A 22,901-nucleotide genomic window follows, 5' to 3' on the forward strand; every position below is an offset into this window, starting at 1 on the left:
CAGAATTTTCACATTGGCTCAGTTACTTGTCAGAAAGAATGGGGAAAAGTTGTAATTGACTCAACTCCCTTAGACAGAGTTTAGTAATAGCAGAAATTAAAAGAGGTTGGTAGTTGCATCTTCCAGCTCCAGGACCTCAGTCCCAGTCTTGCTCTTGAACCATAATAATTGTGGCTCATAAATGAGTCTGACACTGGCCATCCACCCTCCACCAAGACCTGCTGCACTCAGGACTGTAGGAAATGTGCAGGGTGGATCTGCTCAGATCCAGTGCAGGGACAAGTCCCTCGTGATGGCTCTTTCTGTGATCAGTGTAGATTGTATCTAGACATAGTTATGTTCTTGTGGAAGTTGCAAAAGTTGATCCATCCGTATAGTTGAGCTCATCCTGGCGCCTGAGCTGATCTGCACCCAGTAGCTGGCTCAGCTCCCCGCTGCCAGGCAGCAGCACGGTGAGACGTGTCCTTGGCAAAGTAGTTTTATAAATTACTAAAGAAGCTAATGCTTTCGTTTATTACCATCTTACTTCCTAAATCCACATTCCCCACTTGCAGCTTTTACGTATTTAATATTTGTCCATTTTCCTCTATAGGTTGAAGAGAGACCAGAAAAAGATTTCACTGAGAAGGTAAGGAATTTCTGTAAGCTGTTATGTCATTTATATCAATGGATGGATGAAATTAGCAGGAAAATATGTTTCCTCATCTTTAATGAAGTGCCCACCAGTGAGGCTTAGTAAGTGGTCCACCCAGACCGGTGTCTCAGCCCCTGAGGGAGTCCCCTGGGAGTCATGTACAGTTGTGATGTAAATCCTGCAGAACAGTGCAGGCATTTGTGCTGGAATCCGGGCAGATTCCAGAGCATCCATGAAGCACCTCCAAGTGAACCTCGAGGCAATTGGAGATTTTCCAATTTGGAAGCTGAAGTAAAGTAAAAAAAACTATAATATAAACTTCTAAGTGATTTCAGTTTTGTCTGAACCCGTCACAATCTTCCAGGGGTCTCGCAACATGCCCAGCTTGTCTGCAGCCACACTTGCCTCGCTGGGGGGCACGTCCTCTCGGAGAGGCAGCGGAGACACCTCCATCTCCATCGACACCGAGGCATCCATTAGGGAAATTAAGGTAAGAATCTTACTTATGACTTCGAAGAGCCTTTTATGAGAATTTGTCTTCAAATTAAAAAAAAATATTCATTCTTAAAACTCTGGATCTTTCTTCTTGGTCTTTTCTACCCTACCTCCCATGAACATGGCGTTCTGGTGATGCGAGACCCAGCTCAGGTACCGTCTCCTGAGCACACCCCACCACCACCACCGAGGCAGACTGTGTGCCTGTCCTTCTGTGCTCCCCTGACTCTCCAGACGTGCCCTTTGGAGCACACTTGCCACTTTGTATTGACGCACCTGGTCATCTTTGTGTCCTTGTGGGCGTGGGCATCCAGGCTGCAGTTCGGGGGTGTTGGACCCCAAAGGCTTCCTGCTCCCAGACCGCGCCAAGGTCCTTCCCACTGCCTTGCCCTCTGAACGTCCCTCCCACTTTGCCTAGAAAGTGTCCTTTCCTTCCTGTTTGTAGTATGCCTTTAGCAGCCCTCATCATATTGAATTTTGATGATTTTTTCCTCCCAGTAGAATGTAGATATTATTTTCTCTTACACCCTTGGCATCCAGCATGGGGCCAGGTATATGGCAACCACTCTGTGTGAGAGAGAGAAAAGCGGAACCATCGGTTAAAGTAAGTAGGGACATTGAGTCTGAGAAAGGGAAGACTTGAAAGGAGAAAGTTAAGTTGCTAGAACTTTGTGTCCTCTAGAGGGCTGAGCCAAGATTCGAGGAGGAACTTAAAGGGTCGGCTTTGGCGTCATTTATGGGAAAGCTTTCTAGGGATTAAAACCGGGGGACAGGGAGCCAGCCGCTACCAGTGATGCCTAAAAGGCTGGATGGCCATTCACAGCGGGAGACAGACACGGAATTGGAGCAACAACTGTGAGATTGGACTGGGTTGCCTTGAAGATTCCTCCAACTCCTAAGTTTTATGAGTGTATGAAACCAGAACCAATTTTTGACTGCGTAGAAGAATACAACCCTGACCTTCGCAGGAGCCAAGCCCTGGCCTCCTGCCACTCTCTGTCATCCTTGACTCCTTCCAAGTGGAGCCCCTCACAGTCACAGTCTGTGTCTGCTCCTAGGTGGTGAACCCCACCCATTCGTCCAACAAGAACATGCCAGGCACTCTCCGGGGCAGCCCGGATTTGGTGGTGAACCAGGCAGACCAAGTAGAGACTCGGAGCTCTGGAAGTGCCGGGTCAAAGTTTTACTGATTCCTTTTTTCTAACATCTTACTGTATCCAGCATTGAGTGCGTGAATGAATTGTTCAGTATGAGCTAAATAACTTGTACCATTTTCAGAAGCTGTTTTGCCAGTTTTGTAAAGTTGTATAAAAATATGATTAGATACACCTGAATTTCAATCTTTGTAAGAAGATTTTCCCTTAACACATAAAAAAATGAAAACTGGTACTCAGACCACTCAAATAAGAGAAACTATGCAGACGTGTAAGAGTTGGGACTCATCTATCTTTCTTGGCGATATTGGACAGTTTTTTCCCTTGATGTCATTTGCCTTTTTTGCCATTTCCTTCAGGAACTCAATGAGTTAAAGGACCAGATTCAGGATGTAGAAGGCAAATACATGCAGGGATTGAAAGAGATGAAGGTACCGGGTCACCGAAGAGTGGGCTTGTGGTACTAACCCAGCTTGACTCAAACAAATCATAAAGATGATCACGTTGCATGCACTGCTCTAGAGAGGCTCCAGGCTGTGGACAGACTCATAGGGGCAGTGACGGTGACTCACCAGGGCCCGAAATGCAATTTTTATACCACTACTTGAACTCTGTAACTCAGTAGAAACGGCACTAATATATTTCCTAATACATGTCTTGCGCTCAAACCACCCCCTACACCCTAAGAACAGTTTTTCATCTCCCCACCCTACACTTGAACTTCCTTTTCTGTAGTAGTTACATAAAACTTATTTTATTTGCTTCTCAAGATATTTGATGTCTAGCAGTGAGGCACCACTAACATGCCATGCTTTTGAAACACCCATGTTATGTGCATACCCTAAAATTTCACTAATCAAAGCAGCGTCTAAATGCATGTCGTCCTGGATTTATTTGAGTCTCTGCACACTGCGTTTAGAATGTGGAATGCCTTCATTGTGCCAACCAGGAAATGTAGTTGTCTTGTCCTTGGACAGTGAGATGTGTATTCAGTGGCTGTGTCTCTGTGTCGATGAGGCAGCTGAGGGCAGATCACTTCCTTTTTGGCTAGAAAACAGTCAGAGCTCTATGTCACAGCAGGCACCAACAGAGGGGTGACAAGAACCCCACAACTAATTAATCATTTTCGAGTTTGCCACCTCCCCTTTGAGAGGGAAAATTACCACTCTGGCTTTCAACTCATGCCCCACCTAAACCCCTTCCTCTGGTTTGGCAGCGCAGGGGCGAGACAGCAGCGGGCGCTGGGAGCCTCCTGGTAGCACTGGGTTCACCGGGCCAAGCAGCGCCCGCCTCGTCCTTAGCTTTGCACCCTGGAGGTTCTGCCCACTCTGTTCTCTGGAATCCTCTTGCCCCAGTTCGTGTTTGGGGATCTAAATGTTAACCGGTGTGAGCCCATGTTTATCCTGCAGTCCTCCTTTCAAAGGACCTACCCAGTAAGACCTGTGTATCTTGTTTAGTTTTCCTTCAGGCGAAAAATCTGAAATTACCGCTTAATCCTTTCCTGTTTCATGAGCCAGAGCCAAAGCAGAGGTGATGGCAGGTAGCCCTTGGCAAATAGTTAGTTCTGTCAGCCACCACCTGCTGGCTCTTCCCCAGGTCCTGGTCACATGTCCTGAGTGATTGTTTCAGAAACCTGCTGAACAACTACCACACTGCAGTGGAAAGCTGCTCTGGCTCCTGAATCACGGGGTGTTCTGGCATTAGTTGGTGGGGGGGGGGGTGGCATGTGTCGTCATCCTTAAGGTCGGTCACTCTCCGGTCTCTGTAACCAAAACCTCTCCAATCTGTGTGTCATTTGTTCTAATGAGGATTAAAATTGCTTTCATCCCTCATCACAGCTAATAACTAATTTTCTGAGTGATGAAAATTTGATCAACCTGAAAAGGAGAAATTTTCTGTGCATATGTAATTGTCATGCGTTTCTTATTCTGGTTGGTTTGCTCTAAGGAAAAAAAAAGTCTACATTTAGGGCTGAGTTTTTAAAAAAATGAACTACCCTTTGTTGTTGCTTTCTTACTGCAATTTCAAAAATATGGCCTGGTTTCTGCAGGACGCCCTGGCAGAAGTTGAAGAGAAATATAAGAAGGCCATGGTTTCCAATGCTCAGCTGGACAACGAAAAGACCAACTTCATGTACCAGGTTGACACCCTGAAGGATGTGCTGCTGGAGCTTGAGGAGCAGCTGGCAGAATCGAGGCGACAGTATGAAGAGAAAAACAAAGTAAGTTGCCGCATGATAGAGAATGGGAGCCCTGTGTGAGGCTGTTTTCTTTCAACAGTGTTCTGCACCCGCCCAGAAGCCCAGACGTCAGAGAGTAAGAACGCCGTGCTCTTTGCTGAATGGCTTGGAATATGGACGTGCACAACAGGCATAATTTCAACACGTAACCTAGGGACAATTTTACTAGGAGAAAAGTTCGTATTTTACCATGGAGGGTAAAATCGTAACCATGAGGAAACATGCCTGTAAAAGAACCCACCTGCTGTGGATAAGCTACGACTTAGCTGGTTCAAATCTTTCCTGTTCGTGTACATTTCCTACTTTTTATTTTATCTGCTGACTCTTAGAGAAATGGTCGGTTGCTTATTTTTGCAGAGTTGATAAGACAAACACTCCATTAAAGAATCAGAATACCTTCAGTAAGCTCAAAGAGGGTGGTGTGGAATTCGAATTTTGGTTAAGAACCACTGGGATTAATTTGTTGTTAACATATGATATCAGCTCATGATAAAGCAGGAATATACACTGAAATTAGTAAGCAGAGACTGACTTGGTGAGAGCTGGGCCTAGATGTTCTTTGTGAGTTGGAAAGCAAGAGCCACCTGTTTGTCATATTTTTTAGGAATTAGTTGGTTTAGCAAACCCTGGAATATTGTCCTAGTTTTTAGAGATACTGAGACCCTATTGGAAATTTTATTTGTGAGTGTAGTTTAGTTATCTTTTTAATTTATTTTTTAATTGGCCATGTTCTCTAAATCCCACGGGTTAGCACCAAGGATGTCTTTAACAATTCAAAGACCTCCTTTTTTTGGCTGCTGTAGAATTGAATTAGAAGCTAAAGAAATATGTTATTCATGAAGTTTCTGAGAGCGGAACTCTGAAACAGCAAGGAGAAGCTTTCCATGAGACCCCATGGCCTGTTGGAGTGGAGAGGCAGACAGCCCACTCTGAACCCCACTTGGGTGGAAGTGTATTCTAAGGCATTCTAAATACTCCCAAAAATGTCATCATTAGGCATCACTAAGTGGACCAAGGACCCCCAAATCTAATTCCTGAGAAGCTGGGTGGTTCTGGAATGTTGTCCCATGGTGGGGGGTTGGGGCTTAAGGCCATGGGCCAAGCAGAGCCCAACACGGAGGCCGTTGTCATAAGCCACTGGGGGACCCGTCATCCCAGGGCTTCGGACAGTGGGGCTCACCCAGGGTGAGCGGAAGCTCTGGTCCAATCCCTTCTCCAATAAGCCACCCGACAGAGCTAGGGAAGGTGAACCCGGCTGTCCCCAAGACTGTTGGCCAAGTCCGTTAGGCACCAGACGGCCACTAGGGATCATGCCACGGGGACCGAGTGGGAGGACATGCCGCCTTGCAGCATGAGTCTGTTGGAACAGGGGAGCGGCTTTGTGCTGGCAGGTCCTTTCCTTGCTTCCCCAGCCTCTTCCCACTGTGTCCCTGGAGTGGAGACCCTGTCAGATGGCACTGAACGTCCACTGTTAATGAGATAAGCTTGCCAAGATCAGCCATGTTTATCCCTTTTCAATCCCCAAGATTGACTATTCCTTGCCATCTTTCAAAGGCAGGGATAATTTCATTACAAGTCCTTTGCAAAGCTGCCTCTCCAGGCGCTCAGCTCAGCCCTGTGACCCGTGGCGGGCATGCTGGGGAGATGTTCTCTGCATGGGGCACCGTTGGATGCTAAGGAAATCCGAGTTTGGCCACCGCACTGTCCGTTCGTGTCGGTTTCACAGGAACCCACAGGTGCATCTTCTAGAACCTGAGAAATGCGTTCGTATTGTTAAAAATGCCTTGAAGTGTGTGATGCATAGTAACAGGTACTTTGTTCCGAGGAGGATGTCGCTCATGAGAACGTGACCTTGAGTGACGTAACGGTGGGGCCCCACGGGGACCTCAGAGCTGTCTTCCTCCCTCGCAGGAGTTCGAAAGGGAAAAGCATGCACACAGCGTTCTCCAGTTCCAGTTTGCCGAAGTGAAGGAGGCTCTGAAGCAGAGAGAAGAAATGCTGGAGGTAGGTGACTTTTTCCTGTTTTTCTTTTTCTCTTTTGACTTTCGAGCGTTGTATTGATTCATGTACTGAAGTTACCCTTTTTCTCAAAAATCGAGAGTGTCACCTGATGCTCCAGGGCTCACGTGAGGAAACAGCTGCTCTCATTTGTGAAGTTCTCGCTCTCGGGTGGTTTTCTCTTTGTCTGGGGAGGTGTGGTAGAGAGAATAACAGCCAAGCCCTAATCCCTGGACCCCGTGAGTGTTACCTCCCCTGCCGGAAGGGACTCAGCTGATGGGGTTAAGTCACAGACCTGAGATGGAAGATCATTCTGGATTTTCAGGGTGAGGCCAACACCATCACAAGGCTGCTTATAAGAGGGAGGCAGGAGGGCCAAAGGCAGGTGAAGGAGACGTGGCACGGAAGCAGAGGTCGGGGTCCGCGATGGGGAGGCCACGGGCCACGGAATGCCGGCCGCCTACAGGGCTGGAAAGACCCAGGAGGCAGATCCTCCCTGGAGCCCCAAGAAAGGAGCGGAGCCACCAACACCTCAATTTCAGTCTTCTGACTTCCAGAGCTGTAAGAAAATGAAGGTGTGTTATTTTAAGCCACTAAGTTTGTGGACATTTATAACAGCAGCCGCAGGAAACAAATACAAGAGGGGTTTTGTTTGTTTTTTTACTAACTTAATCAGTTCTTTAACTTGGTGCTTTGTTTAAGTAAGAGTTTCACCCAAACACTGTGTATCTTCTTGCATTTCTTGAAGCTGGGGAGTAGAACAAGGAAGAAAATCCTAGAAGGCTGACGATCAATTCAGGGTTCATGGGTTAAAGCAGAGCTGGTGCCCCCAGGCTGCCACTTGCCGCCTCTGTCACGTCCGGAGCTCTCTGATAATCTAGAAGTGGTTTTCTTCCTGTTTAACGCTTTACCTGCTCTCTTTCTCTCTGTTCCTATTCCTCAGGAAATCCGACAGCTACAGCAGAAACAGGCGAGTTATACCAGGGAGATTTCTGATCTTCAGGAGACAGTAGAGTGGAAAGACAAAAAGATAGGGGTAGGACTCTCAAGTCGTTGAAATCTGCTCATACAAGTGGTCTGCTTAGCCAGTGTGGTTTGCAGAAAAACATGTCTGAGTGTGCACGCAACCCCCATGCGATACAAAGTTAACATTTTTGTAGCCAGTGCACCCACTTTCCCAAATTGACCTTAACTCACAATTTGAGGTTGACTCCGGACAAGCAGGTTGTTTCGCCAGATGCTAACCGAGGGCTCTGGCTGCTCAGTGAGCGGGTCCGCGGCCCCCCGAGACGCGTGGCGGGATCAGGGTGCTCCGTGACAGCTCTGAGGGTGTCACATCCGGGCTTGCTCGAGTCCCCACCAGGTGTGGCTGTGTTTTCTCACCAAGGGTTTGAGGAAGCTGCAGGGTGATGACAGTCTCCCTAATCCCACCTTGAAATCTACCCAGGGGAGGCTCCCCACCCCTCGCCCTCCATAGCAGGAAAAGGGGAAACCCGCTGCATTTAGGAAGCAAAGAACGGGAAGAAAGGAACCCACAAAGTAGCTGCTACGGTTCCTAATGAGGAACGGCTTCCAGGAAATAGACCCCCACATCCTGCATAGCTTCTGGTAAAGACCTCCAGACATTTGAGCACGTCACAGGTGCATTTGTGTCTCGAAGCTGTCCCTCTTTTCACCTCGAGGTGCCCAACGACACTTACCTAGGGTTCATGGGTGTGCTTTTACTTCAGGTTCACTGTGTTTGTCCGTGGCAACCAAAGACAAGAGTCGGTGTAGAAAAACAGTCCAAATCGCAAAAACAATTGTCATTTGGGAGTTCCTTCCCCTTCTTCTTTATTCATCCCTCATTTACATGGGTATGTTGCTTCTGTAAATTCTCTAACCCAAAGTGGCAAAACTGCATACTAAGCTAGAAAGTCATGCAAATAAATAGTCCCCAGCACCTCGTGCTATGATTTGGTGCTTCAAAATGTTAATATCTTCCAGAGAGTATGAACAGTAACGCTTCTTGGCTTGCCTAAACTGAATGAAAAGCTCCGTACTTTGATTGTGTTTGCATGGTTAAGCACACTCCAGCTAACACCTTATCTCAGTTAATGCTCTCGATAGCAGAAGCGTACTTCTCCCTTATCCCTGCCTCTTATGTCACCTGCTTACCTGTGCCTTCTTTCTCTCTGCTTGCTGCACACTCAGGCGTTAGAGAGGCAGAAAGAGTTCTTTGATTCCGTAAGGAGTGAACGAGATGACCTTAGAGAAGAAGTAGCCATGCTGAAAGAGGAATTAAAGGTATGAAGCTGAAGGATATTTTTTAAAATTCCAGGTGACAAAAGCAAATTCTGGGATTCTCAGGAATGGACATGTGTGTACTGGCATTAATTATTTTTATGTCATTGGTTTTAAATTCTGTCAATCGATTCAAATTGTAGGTTAACTGAGGCTGCAGAGATTTTTAAAGTAAATGTGGATTCAGTGGGTTTTGCCCTTGACCTTCAGGTGTTTACAAATACAGATGCTCTTGAAAGCAGGTTTCCAGGGTATTTTTTAGTATGACATCTAGATTTTGTTTCTTACTCATTAGTAAATCCTCCAGGACATTACTGAAATGTAGAGAATTTGTTTCTTTATAGTAAAGCCTCAAATTTAAGGACTTCTGTCGCTGACAGTGTCTCAGGTAAGTGGGCTGGGCTGGCGAGGTCTGCGCTGGACACGCCAGGTTGTGGGAGAGAAGTTCCACGTCAAGGGGCTGCAGCTGTGGGCTGCAGAGGGGGTCAGAGCTCAGAATGGGGCTTCGGAGCTCCTGGCAGGCACTTGGGGAGAGGGCATGGGGTGTCCACTGTTTGCATTCGGGGTCAGAGCCCAAGCAGCAGACCGGCAGGGCTCAGGGGCCTCTCGAGTGGTGGGTTCCTGGGAAGCCCCCCACCCAGCCTCATGCCGTCCTGCCTGGAGTGGTCCTGAGCTGCCTCAGTGATGCCCCCCGCCGAGGCACCGGCACGGGGCTGGGGACAGAGCCGTGGGGGCTGCACCGTGCTGCAGTTGTGCAGGGCAGGCGCCTGTGCAGCATTTCACCGTGGAGCCGATGAGCTTCCTGCATTCCTTTCCGACCCCCGACACGTTTCTTTCTTTATCTCAGTCTCTCTTTTTAAAAAATGCAACTGAGGCTTTGGAATTAAAGGCCACTTGCCAGTCCTTTGCCTGATGCGCCACTCGTGGCTGCAAACGGGCTGTTATTTCTAGTTAAAAGGCTGCTGAAAGTACCTTGTCACTGCCAAGTTAAAACGTGGAAGAAAAAAGTAGACTTTGGAGGAAGGCCCCTCAGATGTGTGGGCATTGACGGGACATCCGTTAAGTGTGCTGCGTGCCACTGCCCCATCTTTGGAGAGTTGTCCTCGACTTCAGGAGACAACCTTATTATTATTAATAAAATAGAGTTTAACCTAGTGTCACTGGGGAAATATTACAATGAACCTGCTTTTCTTCCCAGAAACATGGAATAATCCTAAATTCAGAAATAGCTACCAATGGAGAGACTTCTGGCCCTCTAAACGACGTTGGATACCAAGGTTTCACCAAGATGACAAAAGAAGAGCTCAGCGCCCTCACGGCGACAGGGGATGGGACGCTGGGTAAGTTTCGTTTTCCTCGGGGGCCTTTCATCTTTCCGGTCAGCACTGTTCACATTCTGCACATTGTCAGAATGGAAGTCATCATCACCGATCAATTAACAGTCGCACGGCATGCCATTTGTTCTGTCCCTCCATGGCCGTGTCCTTGCCCCTCGGCCTGGCCGCCCACCCTCATTGTCTGGCATGCGTCTCTGTGCAGCGCTCACCACCGAGGGCTTGATGCACCTTCCTTTTGCTTCTCAGAGCTATCGAGTGAGACTATGAATGCAAAGAAAATGGTCAAAATTAAGTGCCAGTTTTGACAGTCACTGTTTGGTTCTCCTCCATCATGTACCAAGTGTGGCTTTCTAACTTACCCTGTCACAGAGCCGTGTAAAGCTGAGGACAGTGGAGGCTGTCGAGACAGCCAGTTGCTCCATCTGGGAGCCGACACGGCCCCTCCCGGGCACCGCTCTGCGGGCAGTAGCTGGGGCCCCGAGGAAGCACTTCTTGGCACCTGTTCTAAAGCTGCGGCTCGAGACGGGCGGGGAGGGCTTGGTGGTGAGTGTGACCAGTGCTGACGAGGCCACTTACCAGCGAGGGTCTGGGTATAGCCTCCTCGGTCCGAGGCCACAGTCCTCTGTATTCAACAACTTTGCTTCTAAAAGGATATAAGTCGGGGGAGCCAATCACTTGCAGAAGGATTTTAAACTATTTGCAATTACTGGAAAAGACTCACTGACAAATGCTTTTCTGAAAGATGTTTGTCCTAGTATTTGGCTTTGGGTGGTCCTTCAGATCCTGGTGTGCAGCCTGAAGTGACCTCGTTCGTCACTGGTCACCAGTTGCATTGCAGCTTTTGTAAAGTGAGGCTGGGATAAGGTTAGGCTCCACCATTTTAATTTCGATTTAGAAGTTTCCTCTCATTTCTTCTTAATTTGGAAATGGGGAAACCCATAGACACCAGATTCCCAGGGGACTTGTTTCCCAGGGAGATACCTCTTTATCTTTATACTATTCCAGAAACACAGCTCTTTTCATTGTGTAAAAATTGTTGAAATTGATTCATTTCCATGCTACCTTTATATCAGTTACCCAAGCAGCCAGGAATTTGGCCATCCTGCTCTTGCCCAAATATTCATTTTATAACTCTTTGATGACCATTTGTGAAATGCTTAAAGAACCAGAAAGACCCGTTGTAAACGTGACCTTCCAGTGTTTTTATCACATGTCCCTATCAGTAAAAAATTGGGGGAACTCCCCAATATATTTTTATTTTTAATTTATATATGTATATTATTTTATTAATTTAAGACGGACTCTTAGAACCTATGCAATAATAGAAATTCTAAAGGGTGAAGGAAAACTAACTCTAAATAAAAGATCTAATAGTTTCCCCATTTTCTCGGGGGCCAGAGCTTCGCAGGGAGGGCCCTGGATGACGAGATCATCAAGCTTTGACTTGCAGCAGCGTGTGGTCTCGTAGGCTGGGGTTTTGTTTGTTTGAGGGATCCAAGTATAACTCTTCATTCCAAAACAGTAAGGTGCTCTTTAATTGAGGAATAATTTATTATTTAATTAAGTGGCCATCCTGGGCTTAAGTGGCCATCCTGGGCTTAGGCTTCTGCCTTTTACCGGAACCCTCTTCCCATCCTGAGGGCATGGAACACATTTCGGGTTACAGAAGGTTACTCAGGAAGACAGTGATTGGGTGGTGGAAGGTGGATTTCTTTTGACATCCTCTGAGCTATTTCAAAACTACTTTCCTTGTGATTGACTTTGAGGCTGAGTTTCTTAAAGTGAACTGTATGTTCCCTTAAAAAAATCCTCTGAAGGCCCCATTTAGGGCTGTGGGATACGCAGGGTGGTTTGATGGCTGAGAACATCTGGGTAGTCAAGACGTGCTTAGAGAAGTGAAAATGGGGAATAGGGACTTTAAGTCCTCTGGCTGCCTCATTTTGGATTGTTTTGCTGCCTGATCCAAAGCTCTGTTTGTTAAAATTTAACTTCACCTTTAGAAATCAGTTCACACGAGCTGGCACCAGCAATCACTCTTGCCTTTCAGTTGGCGGCGGTGGCCTCTGCTGATCCAAATGCACTAATGCAGTCGCCACTTTGCCACACAGAACTGGCAAAGGCTGTCTTGTGTGGTTCTTTGATGACTCTTTCTTTTGAGTAAGGGGGGCTGGGGGATACTGGACATGTGTTTACATTGTAATGTATGTTAAGTGGTCGCCACATCATGTAGTCCCTTCAATTTTCTCAATGGTCTTTTAGGAAGAGCCAGTGAAGTGGCGGTGAAAAGTGAAATGGTGGAGAATGTGGGGCAAAGAGAAATCTTGCAGAATACTGAGCAAGAGCCGCACAAAGAGGACACAGTAAAGGACTGTGTGGACACAGAGGTGTTACATCCTGGTGAAAGTGCCGAGGACCAGAGCTCCTCAGAAGACAGTGCCCCGTCCCCAGGGACATTAGCGAACGCTGGATGTGAGGAGCAGGTTCAAGGCCACATTCTAGAGCACCCGGCTTTCCCTAAAAACACAGAGCAGATTCAGTCAGATAATGTCGTCGACTTGCCAGGTGATAGGACAACGGCTTCCCTTGAGCAAAACAGATGTTTGCCTGATTTAGAGAGTGAAATTCCAGGTCCCTTGGTTGGGCAGAGCAGTTGTAATGACTTGGGTATCGAAAATGGAAGTAAAGAGTCTGCAGAAATGCAGGAAAAAGAAAACCAAGAGGATTTTAAAACCAATTTGGGAGAGGTTAGTGCTAAACCATGTCAGGGATCTGTTCCTTTGCAGCTCTCAGAAGTTGAAAGGGTAAGCAGTGCAGGCACTGGGGGGCAACCTGGGAGCCCCACAAATAGTGTGGTAGAGGCAGGGGGTGCTGACGTTGGGGAGCAAGTGAGCACAAGGGCCTCAAGTTCCCCAGAGCGTAGCGATGACCCAGTGAGTTGTGGTGAGAAACATGGGTTAGTAGATGCCCCTCAAGAGTTGGACCCAAGCACAGCACATAGTCTAGAGAAGGAACTCGCCACCCAGGATGTCGCTGAGCCCAAGGAGGCCCCAATGCAGAGGGAGAACAGTAAAGAAGAGGACGGAGAAACAGAATTAATGGATGAGAGACCAAGTCAGCCCGAAGTCAAAACCATTCCTTCTTCTCCAGCAGCCCAGAGTGACCATCAGGAAGCAGCAAGTGCAAGGATGTTAGATGCTGAAAGTGGACCCCTAGATCCGAGAGAACCTGGTGAAGGAAAGAGTAACCAGCAGGGAGAGGTGCTGGATTCATCACCGAAGAAGACGAAGAGCAAGAAAAAGAAAAACAAGAAGAAAAAATCACCAGTCCCTGTGGAAACCCTTAAAGATGTTGCTAAAGAGTTAACATTTCAGAACACAGACTTAAGTGAAGTTAAGGAAGAAGAGCAGGAGACCTTTACTGACAAGAAGCCAGCAGAGGAAGCACAAGGTGAGGTAGCCCCAGATCCAAACCAGGACGTTGTAACGGGAATCAGTGAAAATGTTAATTGTCCAGAAAATCCTAAAATTGATTTGGATGGGAAACTTAACCAAGAAGATGACGATGAAGGAGCCAAGGCAGGGGAAGGAGTAGCCGATGGAGACATGTTAGATTTTGAGGATGGTGCCGCTCAACCACCAAGCCCTAGTGGTGGAGATAAAGAATTGGATGAGGGTGTTATAAAAGATAACACCAAAGAAGATGGTGCTGACCAGATCTGTCCTCCAGAACCGAAGAATGAAGAAATACAGAGCAGCACCCTGCTCGAAAATGAAAGTCCCCCACAAGAAATTAATGGTGCCCCCCAAATAGAAAGTAACGAGAAGCGTGCGGTATCAGAGCATCCGGGTCATGCAGTTGAAGAGGCTCTGGATAGCATTAATCTAGAAGACGCAGACTCTCCAGCACCAGCGGGAGAAGTGGGGGACCTGGAGTTGGAAAGCAAAAACGATGCAAGAAGTAGAAACGAGAAGGGCAGAAGCAAAGAAGACTGCACCATGTCGTAAAGCGAGGCAGAGAGCAGAAGGGGCACAGGCTCATACGGTGAGGTTTAGAGGGGTCAGGGGCCAAGGACTCGGCACAGTAAGTGGAAACACTTGTGTTTTTTCTCAGCTGGGGATATTCTTCAAATGTTCTAACTCGATATAGATGCACTGTATGACAATCAACCACCAAGTTACCAACATTATACTCTAAGTTATAGACTGTTACCTATAGATTTATATTTAATCATTAAGGTTATCACCCAGATTAGAAAGAAAGGCACATTTGCTGTTAAGTGTAAGTTCTAATTGAAAGCATTCCAGTAATGTCAAACAATAGCGTATACTGTTTATATTCCTGCTTAAAAATCAGAATAAAAGTACCAAACATTTGCCTTAGGCTGATGTGAATATGGATATTCTTGACCAGATATATCAGCATTTAACTGAGATGACCAAATGGCATTCTGAGGTTTTTTTTGTGAGTATAATTGATGTTTAATTTGTCTCATTCAAATATATGTACTTTCACATTTGATTTTAATTTGTATATTATAATCTCTGTGGTATTTAAGGGATATAAACGGCCAAATAGCATATGTCACTGAGTGATAAGAATTGCACTTTAGGGCGATAATTACTCTTTTTAGGGATAAGGAATAACTGTCTTAAAGCAACTGGGAGATCGTGTTCACCCTGACCTCAAATAAGTATGCCATTTCACACCAGTACTCCTGAATCTCATTGTTGGTGATACCTGAATTTTCTTTAATGGGAGATTTTGACTTCCCTTCATTCTGGTTATGTACCAAATTAATTTCATACAAAGATTCCAAAAAACATTTTGTTCCGGAAGAGACATGATGAAATGGCATTTCCTATTGCAGTGTTTGTGCAAAGAGAGTTGCTTGTAAAGTTGATTTTTTTTAACTTTAAAATTACTTCTCTTTCTGTTCAAACATCTAATCATTATTCAAAAGAGCAATCCAAAAGGTTACCGTTCCTGTGCAAATTGCTATTAGACTTTAATAGGACTTTTTAAATAGTTGAATCACTTTTGGTTATTTTGGTATAAATGTTTTCGTTTATTGTTTGTCAGTGTACTGTTATTGGAAAATTCTTATTTTGATCTGCTTGAAGGAAATATATATTTTCTATATAAAGGAACTTTTTAAAAAATTGTAAAATACTAAACGTCCAGTGGAATGTACATTGTGAAAGTGGTTGACACCATGAACTTACGTGAGTTGATGTTACTGTTACAAGATATAATTGGGTGCAAAGAGACCAAAACCTCAGTAAAATTTGAGGCAAATACAAGTGTTATTATGCAATTGAAATAAAAACATTTTATAATTTTAAAAGCCTGTGATGCCACTTTTTGGGCTACTTGTGTTTCGACTCTGCTGCTGTCACACACACCATCTTTAAACTAACGCCTGCTTCCTGGTGGCTTAAATTCTTAATCGAGGTTCTGTGGAGACGTGTGGGTGGCACCCTCTGTAAATCCCAGATGAACTTCTCTCCCGGGCGTCTGCCTGGGGCTGGTGTCAGACCATCCCTGGGAGAACCGAGAAGATCGTCACTCAGCTCCACGTCATGATCTGTGGCTCTGACGAGGGCCTCCAGTTGAGGAAGGTCTGTGCTCTGGGGCTGTGCTCATATGTGCCGAGACTTAGACTGTTTGAGCGGTTTGATGAACTGGCAAATAAACATTAATTATTTCCACGTAAGTGCCCTGAAGGAGAGGATGATGGGTTGATAAATCCTCTCCAGTTGTACCATATAAATAAAAAATAGAAGGTTTGCTAGAATCAGGTCCAAGACCTGTAAAGGACTTTAAAGGGTGTTAGTTTATGTCCTAACTTTAGCTGCATTCCACACTACCTTGGAAAAGTGCTCATTCCTGCTTCCAGAGGCCTCTTGGGAAGTGATTCAGCCACCAAACTCACTAACAGGGAAGTCATTAAGCCATTTTAAGTTCTTTCCTTTCACATTTCAAGACGTGATAGCAAACTTCACATCCCTCAACTCAGCCATCCAGCAGTCTCGATCGGTTCACTTATTCACTCATTCAAGTAAGAAACGTTTTTGATCACTTCATGTATAGGAGGCACCAGGCTAGCAGATAAGACCCAGCTGCCCAGCAGGGAGCGGCTGGCTGAGAATCAGGAAGTCCTCAAAACAAGGGAGGAAAAGGCTTCTGAGCAGCCAAATTAGACTGATCCAAGGCCAGCTCTGAAGCCATATGCTCCTCGGAGCCTGTTTACTTTCCAGTGTTGGTGACCGTCCAGGTTCTAGGCCTGTGGTAGATTAGAAAGCACGGTGACACAAAAGTGGATCAGAGTATGGCCATCCAGATAAACTCAGAGAGCCATGTGTCCTGCAGAAGGCTCCAAGAGCTCCATAATGAAACTAGAGCCCAGCAGAGTAATCAATGTTCACGATAAAGTCCCTTAATTTGTCAAGAAATGGCTAAGTTCAGGACACTCAGTTTAAGAAGGCACAGAAGTCCATAAGGCAACCTAGGAAGATTTCAGTGTCGAAAGATGAAAACTCAGAAAACAATCAAAAAGTTACCTGTTCAAGCTCTTTCCCAGAGGGATCTAGATCACTGAAGTTTTATTATAGTGCAGAACAGAGCAAAGCATTTATCACTAAAGGCTCGGAAATTTTTCAGCCCTGAACCAGAAAATGGTTACTCTATGTAAAATACAAATCTTCCTTCAAAAATCTCATTAGGTATAATTATGGGGATACAGAGAAAATAGGGAACGGTAACTGAGCTTTTTAAATTACAGATTGTTATTTTATAACATACAAAATTTGGAAAGCACTCTAGTTTCTTAAAGAGCTTTTAAAAGAGATGTATTGCATTGACTATAATTTTTAGAATTTTCAGTTAACAGCAAGGAGACTGAGTGACCTGAACTTTTAAATCTCCACGTTTCGAGGACCCCGGGATGCTCACGCTGGGTGCAGACGGTTCTGGGTCCCCGTGCCTGGTGGACGGTCAGGCTGCACAGCGGGCCCGGCGTTCAGTGAGTCAAAGGAGCGCACAAGTGAGATTGCTCCCAAATGTTTGGGCTCCTTGAAAACAAAGGGTTTTTCTTTGTTTATGTTCAGATATATACTCATTCAGTGTGATGATCATGAAAAACTTTGTTTCTCAGGGGAAAAAATCTTTTGTACTGTCCCCTTTCTCCAAGTCAACTGCTCCACTTCAGTCAAAGACTTGGCTCTTTCTGCCAAGCTGCTCAGCTGCCCCGAAGCCTGCGGCTGCTGTGTGCAGGGAACCAGCCGCCATCCGACGGACCCACGGGGGTCCTGCAGACAGGAGGAAAGAGCTCCCTCAGCAACCTGCCCGTGCTGGGGCTTTTACTCGGGGAAGGTGGAAACTGCTTGAAGTGCAATAGAGCTAAATCAGTGTGAGGAGGGAGAAGAGAAAGAACCAGTGAGTGCTTTCCGGAGAGATCTTTGCCAATCTGGAGGGGAGGCAACTCTCTCTGCTGTGGAGGGGGGAGACCTGAGGGCTGCCATGGCCACTAGGAGTCCACAGAGTGAAAAATACACTCTTGAAAAAATATTGCTTTGAGCGAGCCGCATTAGCTCCGTGTGCCTTATTTAACTACTGAAAAGTAGGGTTAGAGTCGGGGTGCAGAGCAGATCCTGGTAAAGCACTTAGAGACTCATTGCCATTGGTTGACCTCGTTCTCCTGGTGGGCAGCAGGTCAACACGACCTGGAGCCAGGGAGCTCCGAGACCGCAGACCCTTAGGCCCCCACCATAATCTTCTGTAAGTCCTTGCCCCTTGACTTCTCATTTCATAGGTCTCTAAAATGCACATCGGAAAAGTTGTTGGAATTTAATATACAAAAGCCAGATTTTTTAAAAATGCAATCCTTTAATGATATTATTAAAATACCCTTAGTAGCCAACTAATTTTAACCTCCAGCTTTAAAAGAGAGCCATAAATTGGGACAGTGTGTCTTCATCTTCTTTGTTGCTTTATTTGTAAAGACGTCAATCGCTGCCTTTCGATGAACAGTGTGTCTGTTTATAAATTGGGTGTTACAGGCCAGTGAGGAGCGGTGCTACTTTCCGAGTAAACAGAGGGTGATGATGGGTGTTCAGTAACCTTGCTGTGTAAGTATGACGGTGTCTACATCGATGACGTCCTCTATTCAGTCAACAAATTAGACTTGAGTTTTAAAGCTATAAAAAGTAATACTCTTATTTTCTTTTTCTTTATATGGAATAATCTTCCTATTTTCTTAAAATTATTTTGTTTTCATATTCTTCTCTAATTCTACTTTAAAGTTTCTCTTCCTTGAAAGTTCTATTCATCTTTCTATATTTTTTAATATTACATAAGACCAAAGATCAAATTACCATTTTTTTTTTTTTGCTAGCACTATCATTACATTTTAGCATTTATTTTCTACCAGCTGTCTTGGACATTTGAAGTCTTCTAATAGAAAAAAATAATAAAATTGTATAATGGGTATATGAGCTTCAAGATCACTTTCTGATGTATTCAAACAATGTTTTGAAGATCCCCTTGGTTTTTCTTTGTGGAAATATAAAATATATAAGATAAAAGGAAAAGTGAAATTGAATAAAAGACCAGGGTTTATAATGACATAGAAGTTTTGTTTCGGTATTGGGTAGGTTGGGAAGGGAAAGAATAAAACATTTGTCAGAAGCAATTGAATTGTATGTAACTTAAAAATGGATGGCAAACATCATGAATTTAGTTTATCTTATATTATGCCTTACATTTTCTATTTTTTTAATTTTTTTATTTTGTTATTGTGCCTTTCAAAAGAACAATTTTAGGGTCTTTTCTTTGGAACAATAGATAAAACTTTTAACTGGAATTAGAATATGGAATAAATGGTTTTTAACATGAAAACAAAGACACATTTTATCTGAATTATTTTTTGTTTCATATGCTAATGGAAGTTAATTTTTTTTAAGGTGCTTAATCCTCCGTGAAGAATTTGGAGCTAGGCAGTGTGAGAGCACTGGGGCCAGGAGTCAGGTCTGAGTTTAGCTCTGGAAAAGCCTGGTAATGGGGCAGTTGGGGTGCATCCTGGGGCCTTAGGAAAGCTGTGTGGCCGCTCTGGGCCTCGGGCACCTGCCTGTAGAAGAGGTCCCGGACGACACTGCCCACTCGGGAGTTCACCGATTGGGCTGCTTTGAACCGTGACTGGCACGGACAGCGGACCAGCCCTGTCAGCCTCGTCCCTGTCAGCCCCTCCTGACCGTGCACTGGAACCCATGTGGGATTTTGCCCAAACCACGAAAACTTCCCTGGGCCTTGGTTTCCCCATCTGCAATCTGACAACTGTGTTACTGGACGCTCCTTCAGAGAGAGGTTTGGGGAACTGGAAGGAGCTTATGTACATGCATCTGTACATCTCTGGGGTGGGAGGAGTTATAGGGACAATTACTGCGTTTTTCCTGAAAAGGAAAGTAAACAATTACTGTGTTTTTCCTGAAAAGGAAAACAGCTCGTGAGACCTGAATTAGCAGATGTGTTGTTGGCAGACTTAACGACTAGCAAAAATGTAGCCGAAACTCTGACACTGAGGAGGTGTATGAGAGAAGTGGGAAAGACAGATTTTTGAGATGTCAACTTGGAAAGGAAGGGCCCATTAAAATGTTGGTGCTACGCGAGCATGACTGTAGGTGTGTTTGGACATCACTAGTAGTGTTAAACTGTGCAGCCTGTGAGATCTTGTGTTTCAGCGTGGCTTGGCCCTAGAGCTCTTGCATGCTAACCTAATGCAGAGGACCAGCCTGTTTGCATGCGGCGGATGTGCTCCTGACGAGAAAGGCATGTCTGGCAGGTTGACACAGCTCCCCTGGCTCACCTATCCCCCGTCCTGTCTGTGACCTCATTCACCATGGTGTGTGACAACCTTCACTCATCATTATTCTCACTAACCTGAATGATCATTTTTCTGTTTAACAATGTGCTGACCCACCTAAACCCATGCCTTTCTGATTTCTTTAGACATTAGGTTGAAAAAGCTTGTCGACGAACGAGAATGCTTATTGGAACAGGTAACCATCTTTTTATTGCTTTAGGAGTTCTGCAGAAGGGCAACTAAAACGGTGAGCACTCCCCTTCCTTCTGTCTTGCTTTATCAGGAAATCCCTAACACATCCTGCCTGAAGAGAATTAGCAAGCCAACCCGTGTTCTTGTCTTGACATTCTTATCCAGGTAGAGCCTGCCTGAGGTTTAGTGATGTGGTCTCAAAGCCTGGAAGCTGTGAAGCTCGATTTGGTGCATTCTACGGGAATTGTTGCTTACAGTAGAAATTTATGTAGAAAGCCAGGATTAACCACTGAGTGGAGGGACATGAGAGAGCCATTCCATCTCAGTGCTGTCAGCCCTGCCCCTTAGCTGGGTCCTCGTTCTAGCTTTGCTTTATCTTCACTGCCCTCTTCCACCTTGAGAAATACAAGACATGGCCTGGTTGGTCCTAGCAGAACCATTTTTAAATCATTCCACAATCACTTTCTAGGGAAAATTAGAAGAAATTTCTAAGAAAAATTAGAAGAATTGTTCTTCATAAGCTTAATCAGATATATTTGCCTTCCTGTTTGCAGAGGCTCTCAAAATTGGGTAAAGAAAGCACTTGCTCTGTTGGGAGGATTCTCTTGGAGTTCTCTGATCTTTTTAAAAAAATGCGTCCATCTTAATTCTATACCTGCTTTCTTAAAGTGGCCTGCACGGATGGTTCGGGTTTATTGGGGTTCTGCTGTGCCTGTGTTGGGTAGGGAGGCAGGCTGTCCCTACAGGCAGTTCCTCATCGTTTGGAAGTTGTACATGGAAAGGGCTTGGGAGGTTCTCCTGTAGACGTTGGCAGCATTCTGACTACACTGTTTCCCTCTCCTGGAAGGGCCGACAGCCCCAGGTGAACCTGGCAAACCTGCCACGTGACCAGGCCCGACAAGGAGGCACACACTTTTGTTGGGGACTTAATCACAATATTCGTGTGCCCAGAAGCTTCTGGTAGCTAATGGCACACTGGCTTGATAACTCTTAGACAGACACTTAAACTACTTTATGTACAATCTCCTCCTGAATGCAAGAGGAATTTCAACTTTAGAAATCACTTTTCATCCAGAGTCACAAATAAGTCATGCCTGATACTGCAGACATCATCCGTTTTTCTTTCATTGCACTATGTCTTACTTTCTGAGAAAACCATCAACTGGTGGAAGATTACTTGGTATTCATTTGGGATGGTTTCTTTCTTAAAAAGGGGGAGACTGCCTGCCTGCCTGCCTGGTGGACTGTGATGTGGATTTTAACCTTTTGGTCATTTCCTGATGCTTCATTATGCACAGCTGAGATACTAGATAACAGCAAGGCAATGGCCAATTGGACATATGGGGCACTGGTTTTTATTTTACTCTGTGTTTCCTTTCTGATAGCCTGAGTTCATCTTCTCAGTCTTGTTTAGAATAGAGAAACTAACATTGTACTGGTGGATGTTTTCAGATTAAGAAACTCAAAGGGCAGCTGGAAGAGAGACAGAAGAATGGCCAACTGGACACCCTGAGATCTGAAGACGGTGTCTTGGAAAATGGGACAGATGTGCATGTCGTGGACTTGCAAAGTAAATGTCATCCTCCTGTAGAAGTAACCCTCCTATGCACGCTGTTTTTATTGCACTTATGCTAGAGGAAAGAAGTTGTCATGCAAAAGAATGCCCCATTTTCCCCACACCCCCCAGGAGAGCAAAGATGTTTCTTTGTGGGACAGAGCAGGGACATTTCTGTCTGAGCTGATGAAATAGGATTTCACAGGTAAAATAGGTCACCCAGAGTGGGTTCCTCCATTCCAAGAGAGGGACCCCATTTACTCCAGATCCAGTGTTCTTTTGATCTGCTGATTGTTTGGGAAAATTGGCAGACTGTTTTCTACGCCAGTAAGCTAGAAACAGGCTTGGGGGAGCCAGCATCCTGCCCAGTCTCTCGCCACCTCCCCCCACCCCCGCCATTCCTTTGTCATCTTTGCTCCCGAGCGTTCTCTTCCCTGGGCTCTCAGGCCCCTGTGCAGAGGCACCGAAAGCACTTGTCTAGCTCAGGTGTCTGAAGAGAGGGCACCTTCTCCCCGTTCTCAGCTCTGTGGAGTTGGGGAGCCCCAGACCAGAACTTAGAAATTTGCAAGATAATGATAAAGTAAGGCTTGGTTCCGAGTAACTATTGCTTTAACTTTTTAAAAGCCCCAGAGCTTAACAGCTTTTCCTTCTCTTTCCTTTTAGGGGATGCCAACAGACAGATCAGCGACCTCAAATTTAAACTTGCAAAATCTGAGCAAGAGATAACTGCCTTAGAACAAAATGTATGTGTGTACTTTTCAGCAAATAACATTCAGCTGATGATTAACTCAAGTTTTGTTTGCTAGAAATAGCCCCTGAGAGACTCAGGACCAAAAGGAAGCAAAGATTTTATTTTAGAATCAAAAAAGGTTCCCGGAGGAGGGGGAGGAGGGACGGATAAATTAAGGCATCGATTTTCTCAATGTTATGTCTCTCAGAGAGAAAAAGGGAGGAAGAAAAGGTAAGTATTCAGACTCAGGTTGTTATAATTGATACTAATCCTCTGCCCTTTATCCATAATGGTTAGATGTAGAAAGTAGCAAATGTGGCTAGGCAGTTTTTAAAAATCCATTCTTTAAAAATAATTCAATTAATTAAAACACACTTCATGCTGGGCCGTCCCTCTCGCCTGTGTTTTCAGCCTTTCTCTCCCCACCG

General features: G+C 45.3%; 1 protein-coding gene across 29 annotated transcripts in view; it reads left to right on the plus strand.

Moving 5' to 3' along the window:
- Window positions 1-22,901, plus strand: part of LRRFIP1 (LRR binding FLII interacting protein 1) — a 139,330-nt gene that overhangs the window by 110,674 nt on the left and 5,755 nt on the right. For 19 of the 29 annotated variants that reach the window (XM_037849393.1, XM_037849394.1, XM_037849370.1 and 16 more), the window contains 9 exons: window positions 593-628; window positions 999-1,124; window positions 2,643-2,714; window positions 4,334-4,504; window positions 6,434-6,526; window positions 7,464-7,556; window positions 8,714-8,806; window positions 10,002-10,143; window positions 12,400-15,497. In XM_037849393.1, coding sequence (XP_037705321.1) covers window positions 593-628; window positions 999-1,124; window positions 2,643-2,714; window positions 4,334-4,504; window positions 6,434-6,526; window positions 7,464-7,556; window positions 8,714-8,806; window positions 10,002-10,143; window positions 12,400-14,144 — 2,571 coding nt within the window. In that variant the 3' untranslated portion in view covers window positions 14,145-15,497. Of the gene's footprint in view, window positions 1-592; window positions 629-998; window positions 1,125-2,642; window positions 2,715-4,333; window positions 4,505-6,433; window positions 6,527-7,463; window positions 7,557-8,713; window positions 8,807-10,001; window positions 10,144-12,399; window positions 15,498-20,142; window positions 20,193-21,640; window positions 21,759-22,406; window positions 22,487-22,901 lie in introns of those variants that run through there. The other 10 variants (XM_037849397.1, XM_037849401.1, XM_037849378.1 and 7 more) reach the window with 7 other exon arrangements.

Source organism: Choloepus didactylus, chromosome 9, assembly GCF_015220235.1.
Source record: "Choloepus didactylus isolate mChoDid1 chromosome 9, mChoDid1.pri, whole genome shotgun sequence".
Classification (NCBI taxonomy): Eukaryota; Metazoa; Chordata; class Mammalia; order Pilosa; family Megalonychidae; genus Choloepus; species Choloepus didactylus.